We start from the raw sequence: 17648 nt of genomic DNA on the forward strand, positions 1-17648 counted from the left end.
TGCCTATTGATAATGTTTATGGTACTTTGGGCATTGTGGGAGCCACCACAACACAGCGCTATTCTGATGTCTCAAAACTGAGAGAAGAGATCGAAGGAAAAGGATCATTCACTTACTTTGCACCGAGTAATGAGGCTTGGGACAACTTGGATTCTGTAATTCATTATTACTTTTTTTAAATAGAATTATTTTTGTTGTCATTATTATTTTATTTAATTGCTTTATTAACTTGGAAATTAATAGAAGTATATATCTTTCTATTGTACATATATCAAGATACATAAAATAATGAGTTATTGAGGATAAGGAGTAAATTATTTTAATATACCATAAATGAAATAACTCCCCAGCAATCTCATAGCTTAATAAAGAAAAGACAAACCAAAAGTGGACTGAAGAAGCATTTATTATTCTATTTTACTCCTTTCCTCTGTCTTTTTTAGTTGTGAGAAAATATATGTAATTTTAATTGACATATCTAATAGAAAGGTAAGTTAAGAAGCCTAGTGAAATTTGAAATTTATTGTAATATGAAATAGATATACTTTATTATTTTAATTATATGTAAATACATATGGTCATTCAGAGATTTACAAATTTATAAACATGTGTATGAATATTTAAGTGAAGTGCTATAAACAATGCATTTGATTTTCAGGCATTTTGTGACTAGTCTGATTTACACACACCAAATTATGGCTCAATTTCCAAATCTGTAAAACTGGTATAGAAATCTATTTCTACTTTCTATTTGATGAATTGATAATTGTGACTAGAATTGAAAAATTTTGGGTAAAACTTAGGCAGATTCTTCTTGCCACATTAACTGTGTGATTAATTGCTTGCAACATAGAACTCTCTCTTCTGGTTGTCTTTAACAACATCTCTAACTATCTTTCTTTTGCTGACTCCTCTTCTTCCTTGCCTGAAGGAAGGGTTTTACTAAAGTTTGTGCAGGAGCAGACTTTGTTTTTTATATACACGTCTGATGACCTCAGCTATCACTTTAGTGCAAATAACCATGGAATCTGTGTTTCTTGCACTTGCTCTTTTTGGAACTCCAGGAGAATATTTCTAATATCCATCTTAATATTGCTCCTTGGATACATATTTTGTATCTTTAAACAAAGGAATCTACAACATATGCCACATTCTTTCTCTCCATAAACAATTGCTTTTCTCTGGCTTTTTTCCATAATTGGCAGTAGCAATCTCAGTGTTCAGACTTGAAAATTGTAAATCATCCTTACCTCCTCTCTCTCCAATTCTTACAAACTACTTAGTCACCCATATACCATGTTTCATACTCTTAATACTCTCATTTCTGCTGTGCATTACAATCATATTAACCTTCTTAGGGCCCACTATGATTATTATAATCCAATGCCACAAAATCTTCAGTGGCTTCTCATTATCAGTTTAATTTATAATTTACTCAGGCATTAAAATCTTACGTTATTGTTTCACATACTTTTCTAATTTTTTTTCTTAATATTATCTGAGAAACACAAAGTATGTGCTAACCCCACTGGACAACTTCTGCTCTCCTAATAGTCATCTGTGTCAGCAACTGGACTCAGAATGATCATTACACCATTTCTATCCTGTCTACCCTTCAAAGCCTATCTGTAAACCTTGAAAAGATGACTTTCCTTTGATCCCTGAAATAATTTTTCCTCCTTCTGTCCTCTATCTTACTGTATTTATTTTTGTGTGCTGTTACATGATAGGTACCTTAAATGTAGAGACTTCCCCTTAGCATCGTGTATACCATGATATGATATATGGTTTGGAATAAATAAAAAGGTATAGAATGCTTGAATTCTTCAATTTGTTCTTTCAATTTGTTTGTATGCTTTTTAATTTATCTTTATTGGTGAAAGAATTACAGATGTCCCTTTTTTCCCCCATTGACCTCTTCTACCCCATACCCTCCCCCTGCCCCAGGCCTTCACTACACTATTGTCTGTGTACATAGGTTATGCATATAAATACTTTGGTTAATAAACATAAAATCATTTTTTAAATTCAAATATTGGGTACAAATATATTTTTTGTTTTCTTACTCAAAATAATTTAAATATCTGATAATTGTATATCCCCATAAGCCTTTACTTTATATCAAGATTGTTACTTCATTGATATATGCATTATAATTTTGTTTTGTCTTTAAAAATGCTCAAGCACTCTACCAAATTCAGGACCTTAACTGAGTACCTGTACTTACAAAATTCCTTAATTAGTTAAAATAAAAAATAAGTTATTTGTATCAGTTTTGGTTGCCCAGCTAGACAATACAATGAGAAAGTAATCAGAGGAGAGATAGTGTAATTATAAGAATATTAAACTATAATTTTAATTTTTCCTAGGATATTCGTAGAGGTTTGGAGAGCAATGTAAATGTTGAATTGTTGAATGCTTTACATAGCCATATGGTTAATAAGAGAATGTTAACCAAGGACTTAAAAAATGGCATGATTGTTCCTTCGATGTATAACAATTTGGGGCTTTTCATTAACCATTATCCTAATGGGGTAAGTTTCACTAGTAAACATTACATTTCTAAGTAATGTGCCCTTAATTTTTCTGTACTATTTATATAATGTTCACAGAGCTAATAAAAGTTAGTAAATATAAGTGCCATATCATGATTTTGCCCATGTTTAGGGCAGGTACATTACTGATTCAGTGACTGAGTTCTACTAAACAGTGATTGTGAGGAATCAATTAAATTAATAGTAGACTTAGATGTTCTAAAAAATGACATTTTAGTGGTTGATGAGTTTAAAAAAATAGCAGAGAAAAATAATAAGAATTTACCAAAGAAGTATTAAAGAATAATCAGAGAATGAGAATTCCTTTACTCAGCCTCTGACTACTATACTATAGGTTTATGTTCTTGTGTATTTAGATAAGAGTCTGTGAAACTTACAAGTTCATAGGGCTCTTTCAAGAGTCAAATTTTCAAGGTCAAAAAGGGTCACTGATGAGGCAATATTTAGGACATTATTAGAATCAAATTGATTATATTTATGCAATAATTATAGCTCTCAGAACTTATTTTAGGATTATTTAGACATTTTATATAAGTTATTGCCCTACATTAGAAATAATTGATTACTATCTCTTTAAAAGAAAGAAAAGTATCAAAGCAATAATTTAAATGAAAAAATGCTTTTGTCTTGTTTTATGATATATTAAGCATATCTGTACTTGAGTTCTCTACTGGGTCTGTTTTCTCTTATTCCTTTTTTTATACATAGCAATATGTAAGCCTTCATTCTCAGCCTTTATAGTCAGAATGTCACTTTCTTCATGTTAATTTTCTTAGTATAAATTAAAAATAGTCAATGAGCTTTCTGTCTCAGTGGTCAATGGGTAGCTCTGATTCCTGCACTTTGATTTTCCCAAATAATTATAGGTTGTCACTGTTAACTGCGCTAGAATCATCCACGGGAACCAGATTGCAACAAATGGTGTTGTACATGTCATTGACCGTGTCCTTACCCAAATTGGTAGCTCAATTCAAGACTTCATTGAAGCAGAAGATGATCTCTCATCTTTTAGGGTAAGAATAAGAAGTAACAGTAGATTGTATTGGATCATTGATATTCCTTCTCTTTCTCTATCAGAATCTAAAAACAATAAAAATGTTGTTAAACAAATCTGGCAGAAATGTAACAAATATATTTCTTGAAGTGAAAAGATTTTCATTTCACATAGAATAAATCATCTCATATGAAATAATATTTATATGAGCAACATAAATAAAAATAGTTACCTGACTGTAGTGTATTTAGTACATTTAGAATTTGTCCATCTCAGTTATTATATGTACTGCTGGATAGTGCTACAAACAAACAATGGCAGAATTGTCATTTTTAAAAACTTAGTTGAAGAAAGTTGGAAATGACATGGTGTACCAAAAAGTACTATAATGTCTTGAACATATAACAAGAGCAAACTTTTATAGTGTTCTATAGAATGAGCTTATTCATGTCAGCTTAGGCTAAGTGTGCTGTAATTTTCTTTTGGATTTATACTTTGCAAGCCTCTGAAAAGCACATTTGTGTTTTAGGCAGCAGCCATCACATCTGATATATTGGAAGCCCTTGGAAGAGATGGTCACTTCACACTCTTTGCTCCCACCAATGAGGCCTTTGAGAAACTTCCACGAGGTGTCTTAGAAAGGATTATGGGAGACAAAGTGGCTTCTGAAGGTACAAAAATGTTTTCCTATATGAAAAACTTCCCAGAATTTCAAGAAGAAAATAAAATAAAAAAGAGATTGCCATGCCAATATTAGCTTTGATAAGCAAAGACAAAGAAAAACTTTTTTGAAGCGAACCATAAAAATCTTAAAAAGCAGTCTTTGAAAACATATGCAGAGTAATTAAATAATAACTAAAGTAGTTAAAATAATAATATTCTAAAGATTACACTTTTGTACTGCTTTCAAGTAAACAGCAATATTAGACAGAATCAGCAAGTACTGAAAAAATATGAAACCATCAAATTTTAATATTACATACATATTATGAAATGTTCTTAATTCTAAATTTATGCTAAAAGATATAATTGAGTTGAGAAAATTACATGGTTCTCTTGGGCCATTACTTAGTGATGTACAAAATTTGGCTTCTTTCCAGTCTCCTTTTCTATTTTCAAATACATTTTACACTGTGACTACTACATTCCAAAATACATTTAACTGATTTAAGATGAGAATTTTAAAGATGCAGATATCGATATAATATAGTTGAAGCATCGATCCCTTGAGATGCCCTTCAAGAAATCTTCTTTAGCTACTTTCTAGATGTTGTCTTTAGGGAACCTTCTGTCTTGTCTTCAGCCTCTACTGCTTTACAAATTAGGTACAGCTATTCTGTTATGTGTGCCTAATGCAAGATACTGCTTGGGTGTTTTGGGATAGGTATCAGTTAACAACTTTACAGGCTTTCTGAATGGAACAATTTTATTTTTGGCTTTCACATCAGAAATAACTTTCTTATGATAGTGGGAACTTGATCTAACACATTTTGTTAGCATACACAAATCATTTCATGCAACTGATCCTAATTCCTACTGAGCTGAGTTTTGTCTGTTGTATAGCCAATGAAAAAAACATTCCAAGAACTTAAACAGATTTTGAAAACATTTGGTCGATCCTTAGATAAGATATATGTATTATATTTCTTAGGAATAGTTAGTTTCACCGTGAAACAAGTTTTTTTAAAGGGTCAAATTCTATTTCTCTTGATATAAATACTTTCTCTTTTTATTTTGTCCTCCAGCTCTCATGAAGTATCACATTTTAAACACTCTCCAGTGTTCTGAGGCTATTATGGGAGGAGCAGTCTTTGAGACTCTGGAAGGAAACACAATTGAAATAGGATGTGATGGTGACAGCATAACAGTAAATGGAATCAAAATGGTGAACAAAAAAGATATTGTGACAAATAATGGTGTTATTCATTTAATTGATCAGGTCTTAATTCCTGATTCTGGTGAGTAACAGTTTTATATTTTTCTACTTACTATTGTTAACAATTATGATGCTTCAAGAGTAAGTCCATGAAAGACAAGTGTGTAGTATAAGTGATGGCATGTGAAACACAAACACAAAATAAATAACGAGTGAACTGAGTGTTAAATAGTTAACCTGTGGAGTCATGGGCATTCCATGCATGGAAATTTTCCAAGATTTCTAATACCTAATATTTATAAAGGTTCTTACAGTGTCGAAGGTTTCTTAAAAACACAAGGAAACATATAACTAAATGGTCATCTTTGAATAAATAAAAGAGCTATGGCACTCGCAAGAGTAGAGTCTAGAGGTGAGTAATAGTGTATTAAAGAAAATTGAAAGAAGAAAGAAATATATTTTCCTTCTGAAATGTTTTGATGTTATTAATCCCCAAAAAGGGAAGCCAAAATTCTTACTAGAGAAAGGCAGGATGTCTTATTACATTGTCAATGCAGCAAATAGCTTATGGAAAACAGCCAATAATTGATTTACTGATTTCATGATGATGATGATGATAACACTGATGACATTTTGGGAATGGTGATGGTTTATTTTACAGCCAAACAAGTTATTGAGCTGGCTGGAAATCAGCAAACCACTTTCACAGACCTCATGGCCCAATTAGGTTTGGCCTCAGCTCTGAGGCCAGATGGAGAATACACTTTGCTGGCACCTGTGAATAATGCATTTTCTGGTATGTACTACTGGACAATGTCATTCCTGCTCTTCAGCCTTCAACCCACCCACACCAATTTTATTCACCAGGATTGTTTGCAATAAGAAATAATACATATTTTACAAGTTGTTCATTAGGTTTTATATTAGCTACCTATACAGTGTGTTAGCACTTCATAGCCTCTATTAAAATGTCCTTTATTTCAGTTTATTATAATAGGTAATAGCATACAAGGAGTTAAAGTTTGTGCTAAGGGGTATTCAGTTATTGTCTGAATATAACCATATTACCAGCACACATAATGGGTCTTAAGAAAAATAAATTTGATTTTATTATTTAATACCAATGTAATATTTAGGAATAAACAGGTGCATTTTGTATCTCAGAATTTGACAGTAACATGTTACATTATAAATAAATAAAAACAAGAGAATATCATACACTTCTATATTATGGTGTAAACTATTTTACCTAGTAGCTGCTATTCAGTGACAGTGTTTAGATTAGTGTAACCTGCCACTTTTTCCAGAAAAGTGATTTTATAAAGACATTTAAATTGTTAGGCACAATTTAATAATTATAAAAACAAATAAGTGCCACCTGTTTTACAATTTTACAAGTACCAAATTGTGACATAGAAATTATTAGTTAAAAAATTCAAATTCCTAGAAATGTTTATCTTCTTTGTAATAATATCCATATGTGTTAATATTAACCCACTTTTAAGATGCTGTGTGCTTTGATTTTTCTCTTCAGTAATAAAGGTAAATTTACATGTGATTCATCAGAGTCTTTCATGTGACTGATTGATGTGATCAAATTCTTGGAAAAATTGTTGGCTAGCATTAGAGTTTAACTTTTGCCAATGACCACATAAAACTATGTAGCCCTCACAGTAATGAAATCCATTGTTTGGACTGCTTGGAATCATGTTATAGTCACTTGATGGAATAGCTCATAGAGCTTCTACTGGTGCATAAAATTCATTGCCTTTAATTGAGCATTTAATTGAGTCACATATGATATGAGTATAGAATCCATAATATCAACAATAAGAATTATTCGTTTTCATTATTTTCTCTTACTAGGAGAAACTTTAATGCTTTGTAAATAAAATCGTCATTTTTTCTTTAAAAATTTATTTATAGGTGATACTCTGAGCATGGATCAGCGCCTTCTTAAATTAATTCTGCAGAATCACATATTGAAAGTAAAAGTTGGCCTTAATGAGCTTTACAATGGACAAAAACTTGAGACCATTGGAGGCAAACAGCTCAGAGTCTTTGTGTATCGAACAGTAAGTGAATAAATCAATATAAAGTACCTACATTGGCTTAAATGTCAAATGACAAGCACTTGTCAAAAGACGTTGCTACAACAAATGTTTTCCAGAATTTTATTTATGCAATTTTAACAATAAATATACATCAGAAGATTAGGGAATGCCCTGGCCAGTGTGACTAAGTTGTTTGGAACATCAACCTGTACACAAAAAGGTGGCAGATTGATTAGTGGTCAGGGCACATACCCACGTTGCAGGTTTGATCCCTGATAGGAGCGTGTGGGGGAGCCAACCAATTGATACTTCTTTCTCACATTGATGTTTCTCTCTCTCCCTTCCTCTTTCTAAATATCAATAATAATAAAAAAAAATATCAGGGATCTGAGTAACATGTGTGAAGACAGAAAGTTACACAAAAAGTGCTGTGTTAATTCTTAAAATTTGCATTTGTTTAATTATACATAACTTTATATTCTAAAACATTAGTTATTTTGATCCCAGAAATCACTAAAATTTCTCTAAAATAAGCGTTCATTATTATTTTACTTAATTTTAGTTGGTATACAAATTAGTTTCATATATATATAATTTCATATATATATAATTTATTTTTAAATTAAATTTAATTGGGCAACATTGGTTAATACGATTATATAGGTTTCAAGTGTACAATTTTATGATAAATCATCTGTATATTGTATTGTGTGCCCATCACCCAAAGTCAAATCTTCTTCTGTCACCATATACTTGACCCCTTTTACCATTTATTACCCCCATCTCCATTCCCTCTGGTAACCATTCTACAGTTGCCTGTGTCTACAAGTTTTTGTTTGTTTTACTTGTTTGTTCATTAGTTGCTTTCAGTTTTGTATCCTACATATGAGTGAAATCATATGGTTCTTGACTTTGTCTGACTTATTTTGCTTAGCATGATATTATCAGGATCCATCCATGTTGTCACATGGCAATTTTTAATCTTTTCTTATGTCTGAGTAGTATTCCATTGTATATATATATCACATTTTCTTTATTCAATCATCTATTGAAGGACACTATGGTTGTTTCTTGGCCACTGTGAATAATGCTGTAGTGAACATAGGGGTGAATATATTTGGGTTAGATACACAGAAGGGAGGTTTCTGGGTCACATGATAACTCTATTCTTAATATTTGAGTTTTTTATAATAGCTATTCTGACTGGTCTGAGGTGGTATCTCATTGTGTTTTTGACTTGCATTTGCTTGATGATTAGTGATGTTATACATCTTTTCATCTGTCTGCTGGTCATTTGTTGGTTGGTTTATAGAGTCTGTTACAGTTTACAAGATCACTTTTATACATAATCAAATATGTAGAATGATCTTTTACTGTAAGATAACAATTCAGCAACTGAATATCTTCAGAATGACTTTCAAGATAAACTTTCATAATCATAGAAATATTTTTGAATTCTATAAAATGGGTCTAATGTACTTTATCTGAGGAAAATATTTTAGAAAATATTGCTTATCAAAATCACAGTGCAACTAGTGGTGTTCAGTTTCTGTCCAGGAAACACATGCAGATATAGCTAAAATATTTCACAGAAAGTCAAGCATTATCTAGAACTGAATGTGACACAGCATCTGCTCATCATAGTTCCACAATTCCAAGATAAACATTTTAAAGGATGCAGATAATGGGCTGAACCCTAAATTATACATATACCTTTATTTGTTTAAAAATGCTGTAACTAAATCAATAATTTCATTTATAATTGATGGGATCTTACAGTTAAAATATAGAAACTATTTCTGAAGATCACAAGAGGCACTGATATCAAGAAACTTTACTGTTAAGGAAGGTCCTAAAGAGATAAAGTTTCCTAAGAAGGTTGGAAAAATGGTTGGACCATGAAGAGGAATGGTAGAAAATGTAGAAATGGAATTTTATGGAACTTTTGTAACTTACAAAACTACCTGCCTGATACCTAGGGTAGCTTGACTAGTAGGAGAAAATCTGGTTGAATAAGAAGGATGATGTCAGATTGTGCAAAGTATTAAAAACAGAGGAGAGAAGCTGTTTCCTCTGGTCATAGAGATCAGGCTACCTTTTAGAAGAGTCAACCTAAAAATCTAATTATGCAATTATTTCCACATAGGAAATTTCAAATAAGGAAATGGAGAGCTGTATCTTTTTTTTCTTTGCTAGGCTGTCTGCATTGAAAATTCCTGCATGGTGAGAGGAAGCAAACAAGGGAGAAATGGTGCCATTCACATATTCCGTGAAATCATAAAACCAGCAGAGAAATCCCTCCATGAAAAGTTAAAACAAGATAAACGCTTCAGGTAAACTTAATTTAGTTTCACCTCCACAAAAGAATGAGAGCTATTGGCATATTTTTGTTTCACAGTTAATATTCCAAAAGACATTCAATATTCAGTATTGCTGAGCATAGAATTTAGAACAAGAAGTCTATGAAATGTTTCCAAAATTAAAATATATCCTTAACATTATTTTGCTTCCTGGTGCACCATAATATAATTTGGTGAAAAAAACAATCTTATAAACTGAACTACTCTTTGCAAGTTTTTTTGTCATTACATTTATAATATATAATAGTAAAGGTTATTTTGTAGAATATTAAATGAAAAAACATGCTTCTTATTTGCTATAAAGTGTGACCTTGTCAAGTTTTATAGGAGAAAATTTAAAAATCATATGTACATTTAAATAATTTCCCCATGATAAAACTTTCTTTACAGGTAAGTTGCATTTGAAACAAATGAAAATGTATGAACATTTTCTCATGCTTCCTGCAATACATGAATTATATTCTACTTCATGCACTGTGGGCAAGCATACTATACCTAAATCTAAATCTAACAAATAAACATATGTATTTTCTGTTTAGTATCTTCCTCAGCCTTCTAGAAGCTGCAGACTTGAAAGAGCTCCTGACACAACCTGGGGATTGGACTTTATTTGTTCCAACCAATGATGCCTTTAAGGGAATGACTAATGAAGAAAAGGAAATTCTGATTCGTAAGTAGAAGTGGATACTGGGTAGTTGCCCTTTGATATCAGGATCTCAGTTTTTCCTCAAGAGTTTCTGCCCAGACATCAGCCTCAAAAATGTATCCTTTTTAAAAATTCTTATCTAGCCTTAGTTTCCTTTATTTCCACTTAAGATGTGTGGAGGGTGACTAATTAATTTTTGTGTGTGTGTGTATGTGTGTGTGTGTTTTCCAGAGGGAGGAAGGGAGAGGGAGAGAGAGAAACATCAATGATGAGAATCATTGATTGGCTGCCTTCTGCATGCCCCCTACTGGGGATCGAACCCACAACCCAGGCATGTGCCCTGACCGGGAATCCTACTGTGACCTCCTGGTTCATAGGTCAATGCTCAACCACTGAGCCAAGCTGGCAGGGCTCATTAATGTTCTTAATTAACTGCTTACTGTCATGTTTTGGGGCCAGATGTTCACTTATTTATCAATAACAACTTGAGAGAACAATAACAGGAGAAATTACAGTGTGGAAAAATAAAGACAAATATTTTTCTCTTTAGTCTTCATAGTATCAAAATGCCAAAACAAGATGACATGTTATTAAATAAATATACATTTTTCCCTCTAGGCAACAAAAATGCTCTTCAAAACATTATCCTTTATCACCTGACACCAGGAGTTTTCATTGGAAAAGGTTTTGAATCTGGTGTTACTAACATTCTAAAGACCACGCAAGGGAGCAAAATTTATCTGAAAGGAGTAAGTTCTCTGGAATGAATTTATGAGAGTGTTCAGTCATCATTTATTTATTGTAATGTTAATTTTACATTAAATTTCTCATTGACATTGTCCCTTGTTTTGACAGGTAAATGACACACTTCTGGTAAATGAATTGAAATCAAAAGAATCTGACATCATGACAACAAATGGTGTCATTCATGTTGTAGATAAGCTTCTCTATCCAGCAGGTTGGTAATTATTGAATTCATTAATACACTAAATCTTTTTTTTATAGAAACCTAGATTTCTATTTTACACATTCTTGCTAACATTTACTTAATATTCCTCTTCATAGACACACCTATTGGAAGTGATCAGCTGCTGGAAATACTTAATAAACTGATCAAATATATCCAAATTAAGGTACAGAATATTATTGGATTTATTAATAATGTATTGAACATAATAGACTATAAACGTGTACATTAATGAGTAGATGGACACTAGGCTTGGATTGCTCTCTGTTTATTATGTATCACTGGCCTACCTTTAAAGGAATTACATAAATTCTTTACGGTTTTATTCAACAAATATCCATTAAAATCTATTTGGGGCCCAGCAGTATATTAAGTGTTATGTGAAATATTAAGTTGAATCAGATATGGCTCTTCATTCAAAAAGCTTACAGTCCAGTAGGGCAGATAAGACACAGACATAAAAAAAAAACTATAATTTTTCTATCCTCAAATGTCTTTGCTACTGAATATAAAAAAAAGTAGTTAGTTGTAAAAAGTTGTCATTAATCACAATAGTTAAAGGCAAAGGAATATTTTCCTTCTTTATTATTATAGGGTCAAAGTGTCAGAAAACACATGAGATATTACTTTATAAATCTATTTAACTTTGGATTAACTATTCTATAATTTTCAAGACTGAGTAAAAAATCCGTAATTTTTAAGCCATCTGCCTCATAGCAGGAAATTAGGTGATTCATACGAAGACTTCATATCTGTTAAGTGTTAATGATAGCTTCACTTTACTTTAGTAAGAATTACAGTGGTACCATGATTTTGTTAATACAACTAGTCTTAGTTTCATGTTACTAAGTATACATTTCATGTTACTACATTTCATGTTACTAAGTATAAACATTTATTTTCAGTTTGTTCATGGTAGCACCTTCAAAGAAATCCCCATGACTGTCTACAGTAAGTACATAATGAATATTTGTCATATACAAGTGGCAAAACTTAAAAAAGCTAATAATACTATTTTTTTTTGTATTTACAAACAGAGACTACTGATAATCTGGTATTTAGAGCTCTAAACAATGGCAAATCTAATCCCATTTGAACTAGGGCTTGAGGTCAGAATGAGACCTCTCAGCCTTAGCCATAACCTGCAACTTGAAGAAACCACTCTCCCACTCATCCAACAAGATATAAGAATAGCAGTAACATATAATAGCTAGCATGGCAAAGATGCAGAAAAAAAAAAAGAGATACAAACCTAAAAGGGAAGAGATAGGTAAAAGGCATTCCAGAGCTATCTGAAAATTCAGATGTGTGGACACAGAAAAAGCATTCCCAAAGGATTTATCACTCATGCTGCTTTCCAGCCCTCAGCCATCTAAAGGCAGGGTGCCAAAGAATCTTAATCTTTATGACTTGGTGGTTAAAAAACTCTCCATCCAAAACTGTACAAAGAAATAAAAACTTTGCCAGGTGATAAATGTAAAGTTTCTAGATCCCAATGTTCTTTTATCCCTGATTCTACCAGATTATCAAAATTAAACCTTTACTATTTAACAATGGTAAAGGATATGCCATTCTCATAAACATAACTTGCGTATTTCTTTTTCAATGTGACTTTTGTTCCTTTGTATTTTTTCTTTTTTTCTTATAGCTTTCAAAGCAAAAATTCTTTTCATTTTGTTTTGACTCTACAGTTAATCACTCAAAATGTAATAGTAGCTAAAGCATTACTTCATTCCCACATTTATCCTGAATTGAAAATTATTCTGTTTCATACCATGAGCATCTGTTACTTAATTAAGAAAATTTTTCTTAAGATTTACACTGGGTATGGACAAAAAGTAAAGACAATGTAAGGAGCAAAACAAAATGTCTGCTGCTCTTACTGATTTCAATTATGTAATAATAACATATGCAAACCCTGTATCAGGACAGCTCAGCATTGTTTTAAAAATTCAGCTGAAATAATTTTGATTAAACGTGGTTAAATTTCAGTATGGAAGTGTACAATATTTTAAAGATATATTTTGTAAGAAATTAAGAATCCTTATGGGTTCTATTCATCAGAAATGTTATGTCATCTTTCTCCACTAAAGATGTGTATCTGTAATTTTTTTTTTTTTTACTTTTCCTACTTTATCCATAATAAGTTCACCACTTTCCATATATGCCAATGCAATATTTTTCTTACAATGAGCCAGCGTCTATTTTTTTATTTTCCTCTACTGAAATTAGATCTTCACTCACAGAGAATGTTATACTTATAAATTATGCAAGTCAAGTCTAGTGAATCTCACCTTCCTACTCAGAGCTCTTGAAACAGCTCTGAGGTTTACATTCTGGTGTCAAATGTTTCTTTAACTCCTCTTGAACATCAGATGGGTAGACTATTATTAAGAAGTATAATTCAAATACAGATAGAAACTAATTAAACCAAAGATTTCATTTATATGTTTCTTTATTGACTATAAAATTTCTTTAATATCCTTGCTACATATTGTTCCTGTCCCCAAAATAACATACATCTAAATTTGGGGAGGGGATGCTGTTTATCAGTTTTGTCAAATATGTAACATTTGAGGTAAAGAGGAATAAAATCAGTATTTAATTCTCGGACAGTGACCTGTTGAAACTATTTATCTTCAGAAAAGCATGACTGAAACAAAACTAACAATCAACTGAACACCCTAAACTTCAAGCTCCTTAATATGAAGTAAAAATTTAAGATAAAAATAATTAACTCATTTTGATGATAGCAGTGGATTTGACCCTCATGGAAAGATTTCTCTATGATAGGACCACCTTTGAAACCAATAATTGGACACAAAGATTTATTATACTTTAGAGCTTTATAATTTGAGACCTCAAGATATAAAGTCTGATATGACTAAAACATGGTCACAATTAAGGCCTAGAACCCATCTTAATTCAAAAGCTGATACAGCTAAAAGTCTCAGGAACCTGAGGTGAGAATGTTACAGAAACCCAAACTGTGCTAACACCTCACCTTTAAAGTGTCAATACAACCCATTATGATTGCACTGGTAGCTTTAGTGCAGCCTGTTATCTAATGGAGCCATCTTTTAAGGAAAATAATTAGAAGTGACAAAAAGCCAGTAACTGCTTTTATGGCTCTAGAGGCTCATCCTTAATTAATCTGTACAACCAAAAGCCAACCAAATAGTTGGCTACTATCTTAAACACATTTTGCACATTATTATCTTAGTTGGGTGGATGACATACATTCAAAATATATACTTTTAAATTTAAAAGAAAAAAAGATGATGATGATAAGGATAAAAATCAATGACATTGTAGCCTGTAACTTAAATATTGATCATATAATGTTTGTTGCATAGAGCTCATATCTGGCTGGCTGAGATTTATTTTTACTTTTAAGTATACCAAACTCTTTTTCATATTCCCTCTGAAAGTCACTGTTATAAAATGCATGAAAATATTTTGAGTCCTTTTCTATCATTTTTTTCTAATTGAGGAAGAATTCAACAATGCAATTTGAGATATTATTAATTGCATGGAATTAATTGTGTTTATTTGTCTTCTGTTGCTATGCAGCCAATATTTTCAAGAAGTACAAAAGAAGGTAAAGAGCTTTAGTGGTGCAGTTCAAAATTATAGATTTCTAGATAGAACTCCTCACTTAGTAAGTCTATATTTCACTGGAACAAATTCAAGTCCCTGGACTTCAGAGTTCAACATCTGGCCATGAGAAGATACTACTAGATAATGTACCATGAATATTCCCTGCATCAACTGCCTGAACATATTGCCATATCTGATACCTCCGTACCCAGCAAAAACAAAACAAACAAAATAAACCAAAAAAACCCGATTTTGTTCAGTTTGTTTTTATGTCAACATCATTTATGTTCCACTTTCTATACTTTCAGCAACTAAAATTATAACCAAAGTTGTAGAACCAAAAATTAAAGTGATTGAAGGCAGTCTTCAGCCTATTATCAAAACTGAAGGTAAAAATCAATGTTATACATGTTTCCTTTTATTGTGAAAAAATTCCATATAATAGACTGAATGTATCTACATTCTTTTTGAAACTAACATGCTAAATATTTCTATACCAATGGCATGCTTATGCTTATCTTACTGAAGAATACGGAATGCAAATTATTTCACAGAGTAGATTGTTCAGTCCTAATACTTTCAGTACATTTGCTTGTTCTGTGCTGAGAAAACACAGTAGTTTCAAATGAACCTAACTGGCTATTGCATTAGCACTAAATAAATAAATAAATAAATCCTGAGCATTTTTACTGCAGTTAGATTCCTTTGGAGAATATACTGTTTTTTGTCGTTTCATTTCCAATCTCCCCACATGGATCTCTTTTATACTGTTACAAGAAACTCAAAAAGTTCAGGTATTTTTCATCACAGAACTTAAGAGAGTACAGAAATTGTACATTGATGAAAGCTTTTAAAATTACAGCCACACATGATATATTTTGAAATTAGATAACCAGAAACAGAAGAAGGAATAATAGCTGGTGCAGCAAGCAAGTCAAATCTTAGAAACCTTAGTTCTAGCCACGAACTTATATATATGAGAACATATATATTCTTGTAGACATTATATATGTGTGTGTGTATTTATTTATATATGAGTTAAACATGTCTTGATGTTTCAGACTAGAACATTAAACAGTTTTCTTTCTATCCCTACTGTCTATGTTAGCCAACTTCAACATCCTTGCACCACCTTCATTTCATGTATGTTAATTATTACTAAGAGTCAGACATCAATAAATTTTATTTCCATGCTTAAACATCTTCATGTGACAAATGCTTATTTTGGCAGCCATTTATAATTGTCCTGCTCTAAAATGTGACTGATATTTCCTTCTCATTATTTGCACTTTTGCAGATTTATTGATGATTCTTGAATTCTCACTAAATAGATTGGACTCCAAGGCACAATTTTGAGAGGTTTCTTATTTTAAAAAAGGATGCTTAACCAAATTTCAGAATTAAGGCTAAATCAACAGAAATTCATTTCAGCACATACTTAATGAGCATTTCTTGTGCTGGTTACTCTCCTAGATGCTGGAAATAAATATGAAAAAGAAAAGTTTTTTATGAAAAATCTTGCCTTCATAGAGCTTAACTATAGAGGATATTTCTAAAATAACAGTTTAGGCTCCTTTAAAGAAATGCCAATTCAGATAATTTATTAACTCATTTTCTATACTTAAATGCTTTAAGTACTTTCCTTTTGAAATATCTACACCTTAAAAACCTGGCCTTATGTTTTGATACTAAATATCCCTTAGCCCCATAGATGGAATATCATGGTGTGAAATATTTATTGTTTAAAAGAACTATACTTTTATTTTCCCGATTTTAATTTGTTCTAGCCTATTTAATTCTGGGTAATTGACAATTTCTGGACAAGCAAATATATCCCTTCAAAGATAAGCAAATATAGTTACCTTTAACTGTTGAAGGATGTTACAGAATGGGTAAAATGTACTGAACTTTATTTTTCTTCTCCTCTATGAAATAGTCTTGATTAACTAATGTAGTAATCAGCTTTCTAACATTCAAAATGATTTTCTATGGGAGCAAAATCATTTTGCAAGTCAAATTCAACACATTTAACTTTTTCATTTGAAGGACTGTTTATTACTTAGTAAAGTTTTGAGTCATTTGCATATAGAAGGTAAGTACTCAAATTCATTTCCTCATAAAACCTGAAATTCAGTATCTTAAAAACAGGCATAAATTTGAGATTTTTTAAATGTTCAATCTTATGCTCATTAGATTAAAAAGTGTAAGACTCTGAGTAATTAAAATTAAATTAAAATTTTAATAAGAAAGGAGTAAGAGACAATCTCAGTGTGGTAAAGTAGGATATACACTAGTATCAGGGCAATTCAAATTTGTAAATACTGTATGATTTACAAAGTATAGCCATATATATTTTGTGTGATCATACTTTACAACCATAAATGAATGGATGTATTTACAAATCAATTTAAATGCTCTTGCAGATTAAACTAATTTTAATACCAATAGACTGAGTCATTTTTTCCTCTCATAAATACTGCCTAATTTGAAGAAAATGGGAAATGTTTAAAACTGAATTCATAAAGCCTGAAACCACTTTCATGTTTGAGTAACAACAAATGTTGAAATAAATTTCCTGTTCTGGTAAATTTAGAGG

General features: G+C 31.4%; 1 protein-coding gene across 5 annotated transcripts in view; it reads left to right on the top strand.

Annotated features, from left to right (window-relative positions):
• POSTN (periostin) overlaps positions 1-17648 on the top strand; it is a 32769-nt gene that overhangs the window by 6161 nt on the left and 8960 nt on the right. For 2 of the 5 annotated variants that reach the window (XM_081127387.1, XM_081127389.1), the window contains exons 4-17: positions 1-155; positions 2370-2534; positions 3422-3568; positions 4079-4220; positions 5295-5507; positions 6087-6221; positions 7352-7500; positions 9676-9812; positions 10379-10509; positions 11104-11234; positions 11341-11443; positions 11551-11618; positions 12358-12403; positions 15361-15441. The exon at positions 1-155 is cut by the window's left edge and continues 3 nt beyond it. In XM_081127387.1, coding sequence (XP_080983513.1) covers positions 1-155; positions 2370-2534; positions 3422-3568; positions 4079-4220; positions 5295-5507; positions 6087-6221; positions 7352-7500; positions 9676-9812; positions 10379-10509; positions 11104-11234; positions 11341-11443; positions 11551-11618; positions 12358-12403; positions 15361-15441 — 1803 coding nt within the window. The other 3 variants (XM_081127388.1, XM_081127390.1, XM_081127391.1) reach the window with 2 other exon arrangements.

Source organism: Miniopterus schreibersii (assembly GCF_964146895.1).
Source record: "Miniopterus schreibersii genome assembly, chromosome: 2".
In the NCBI taxonomy this organism is placed as follows: Eukaryota; Metazoa; Chordata; class Mammalia; order Chiroptera; family Miniopteridae; genus Miniopterus; species Miniopterus schreibersii.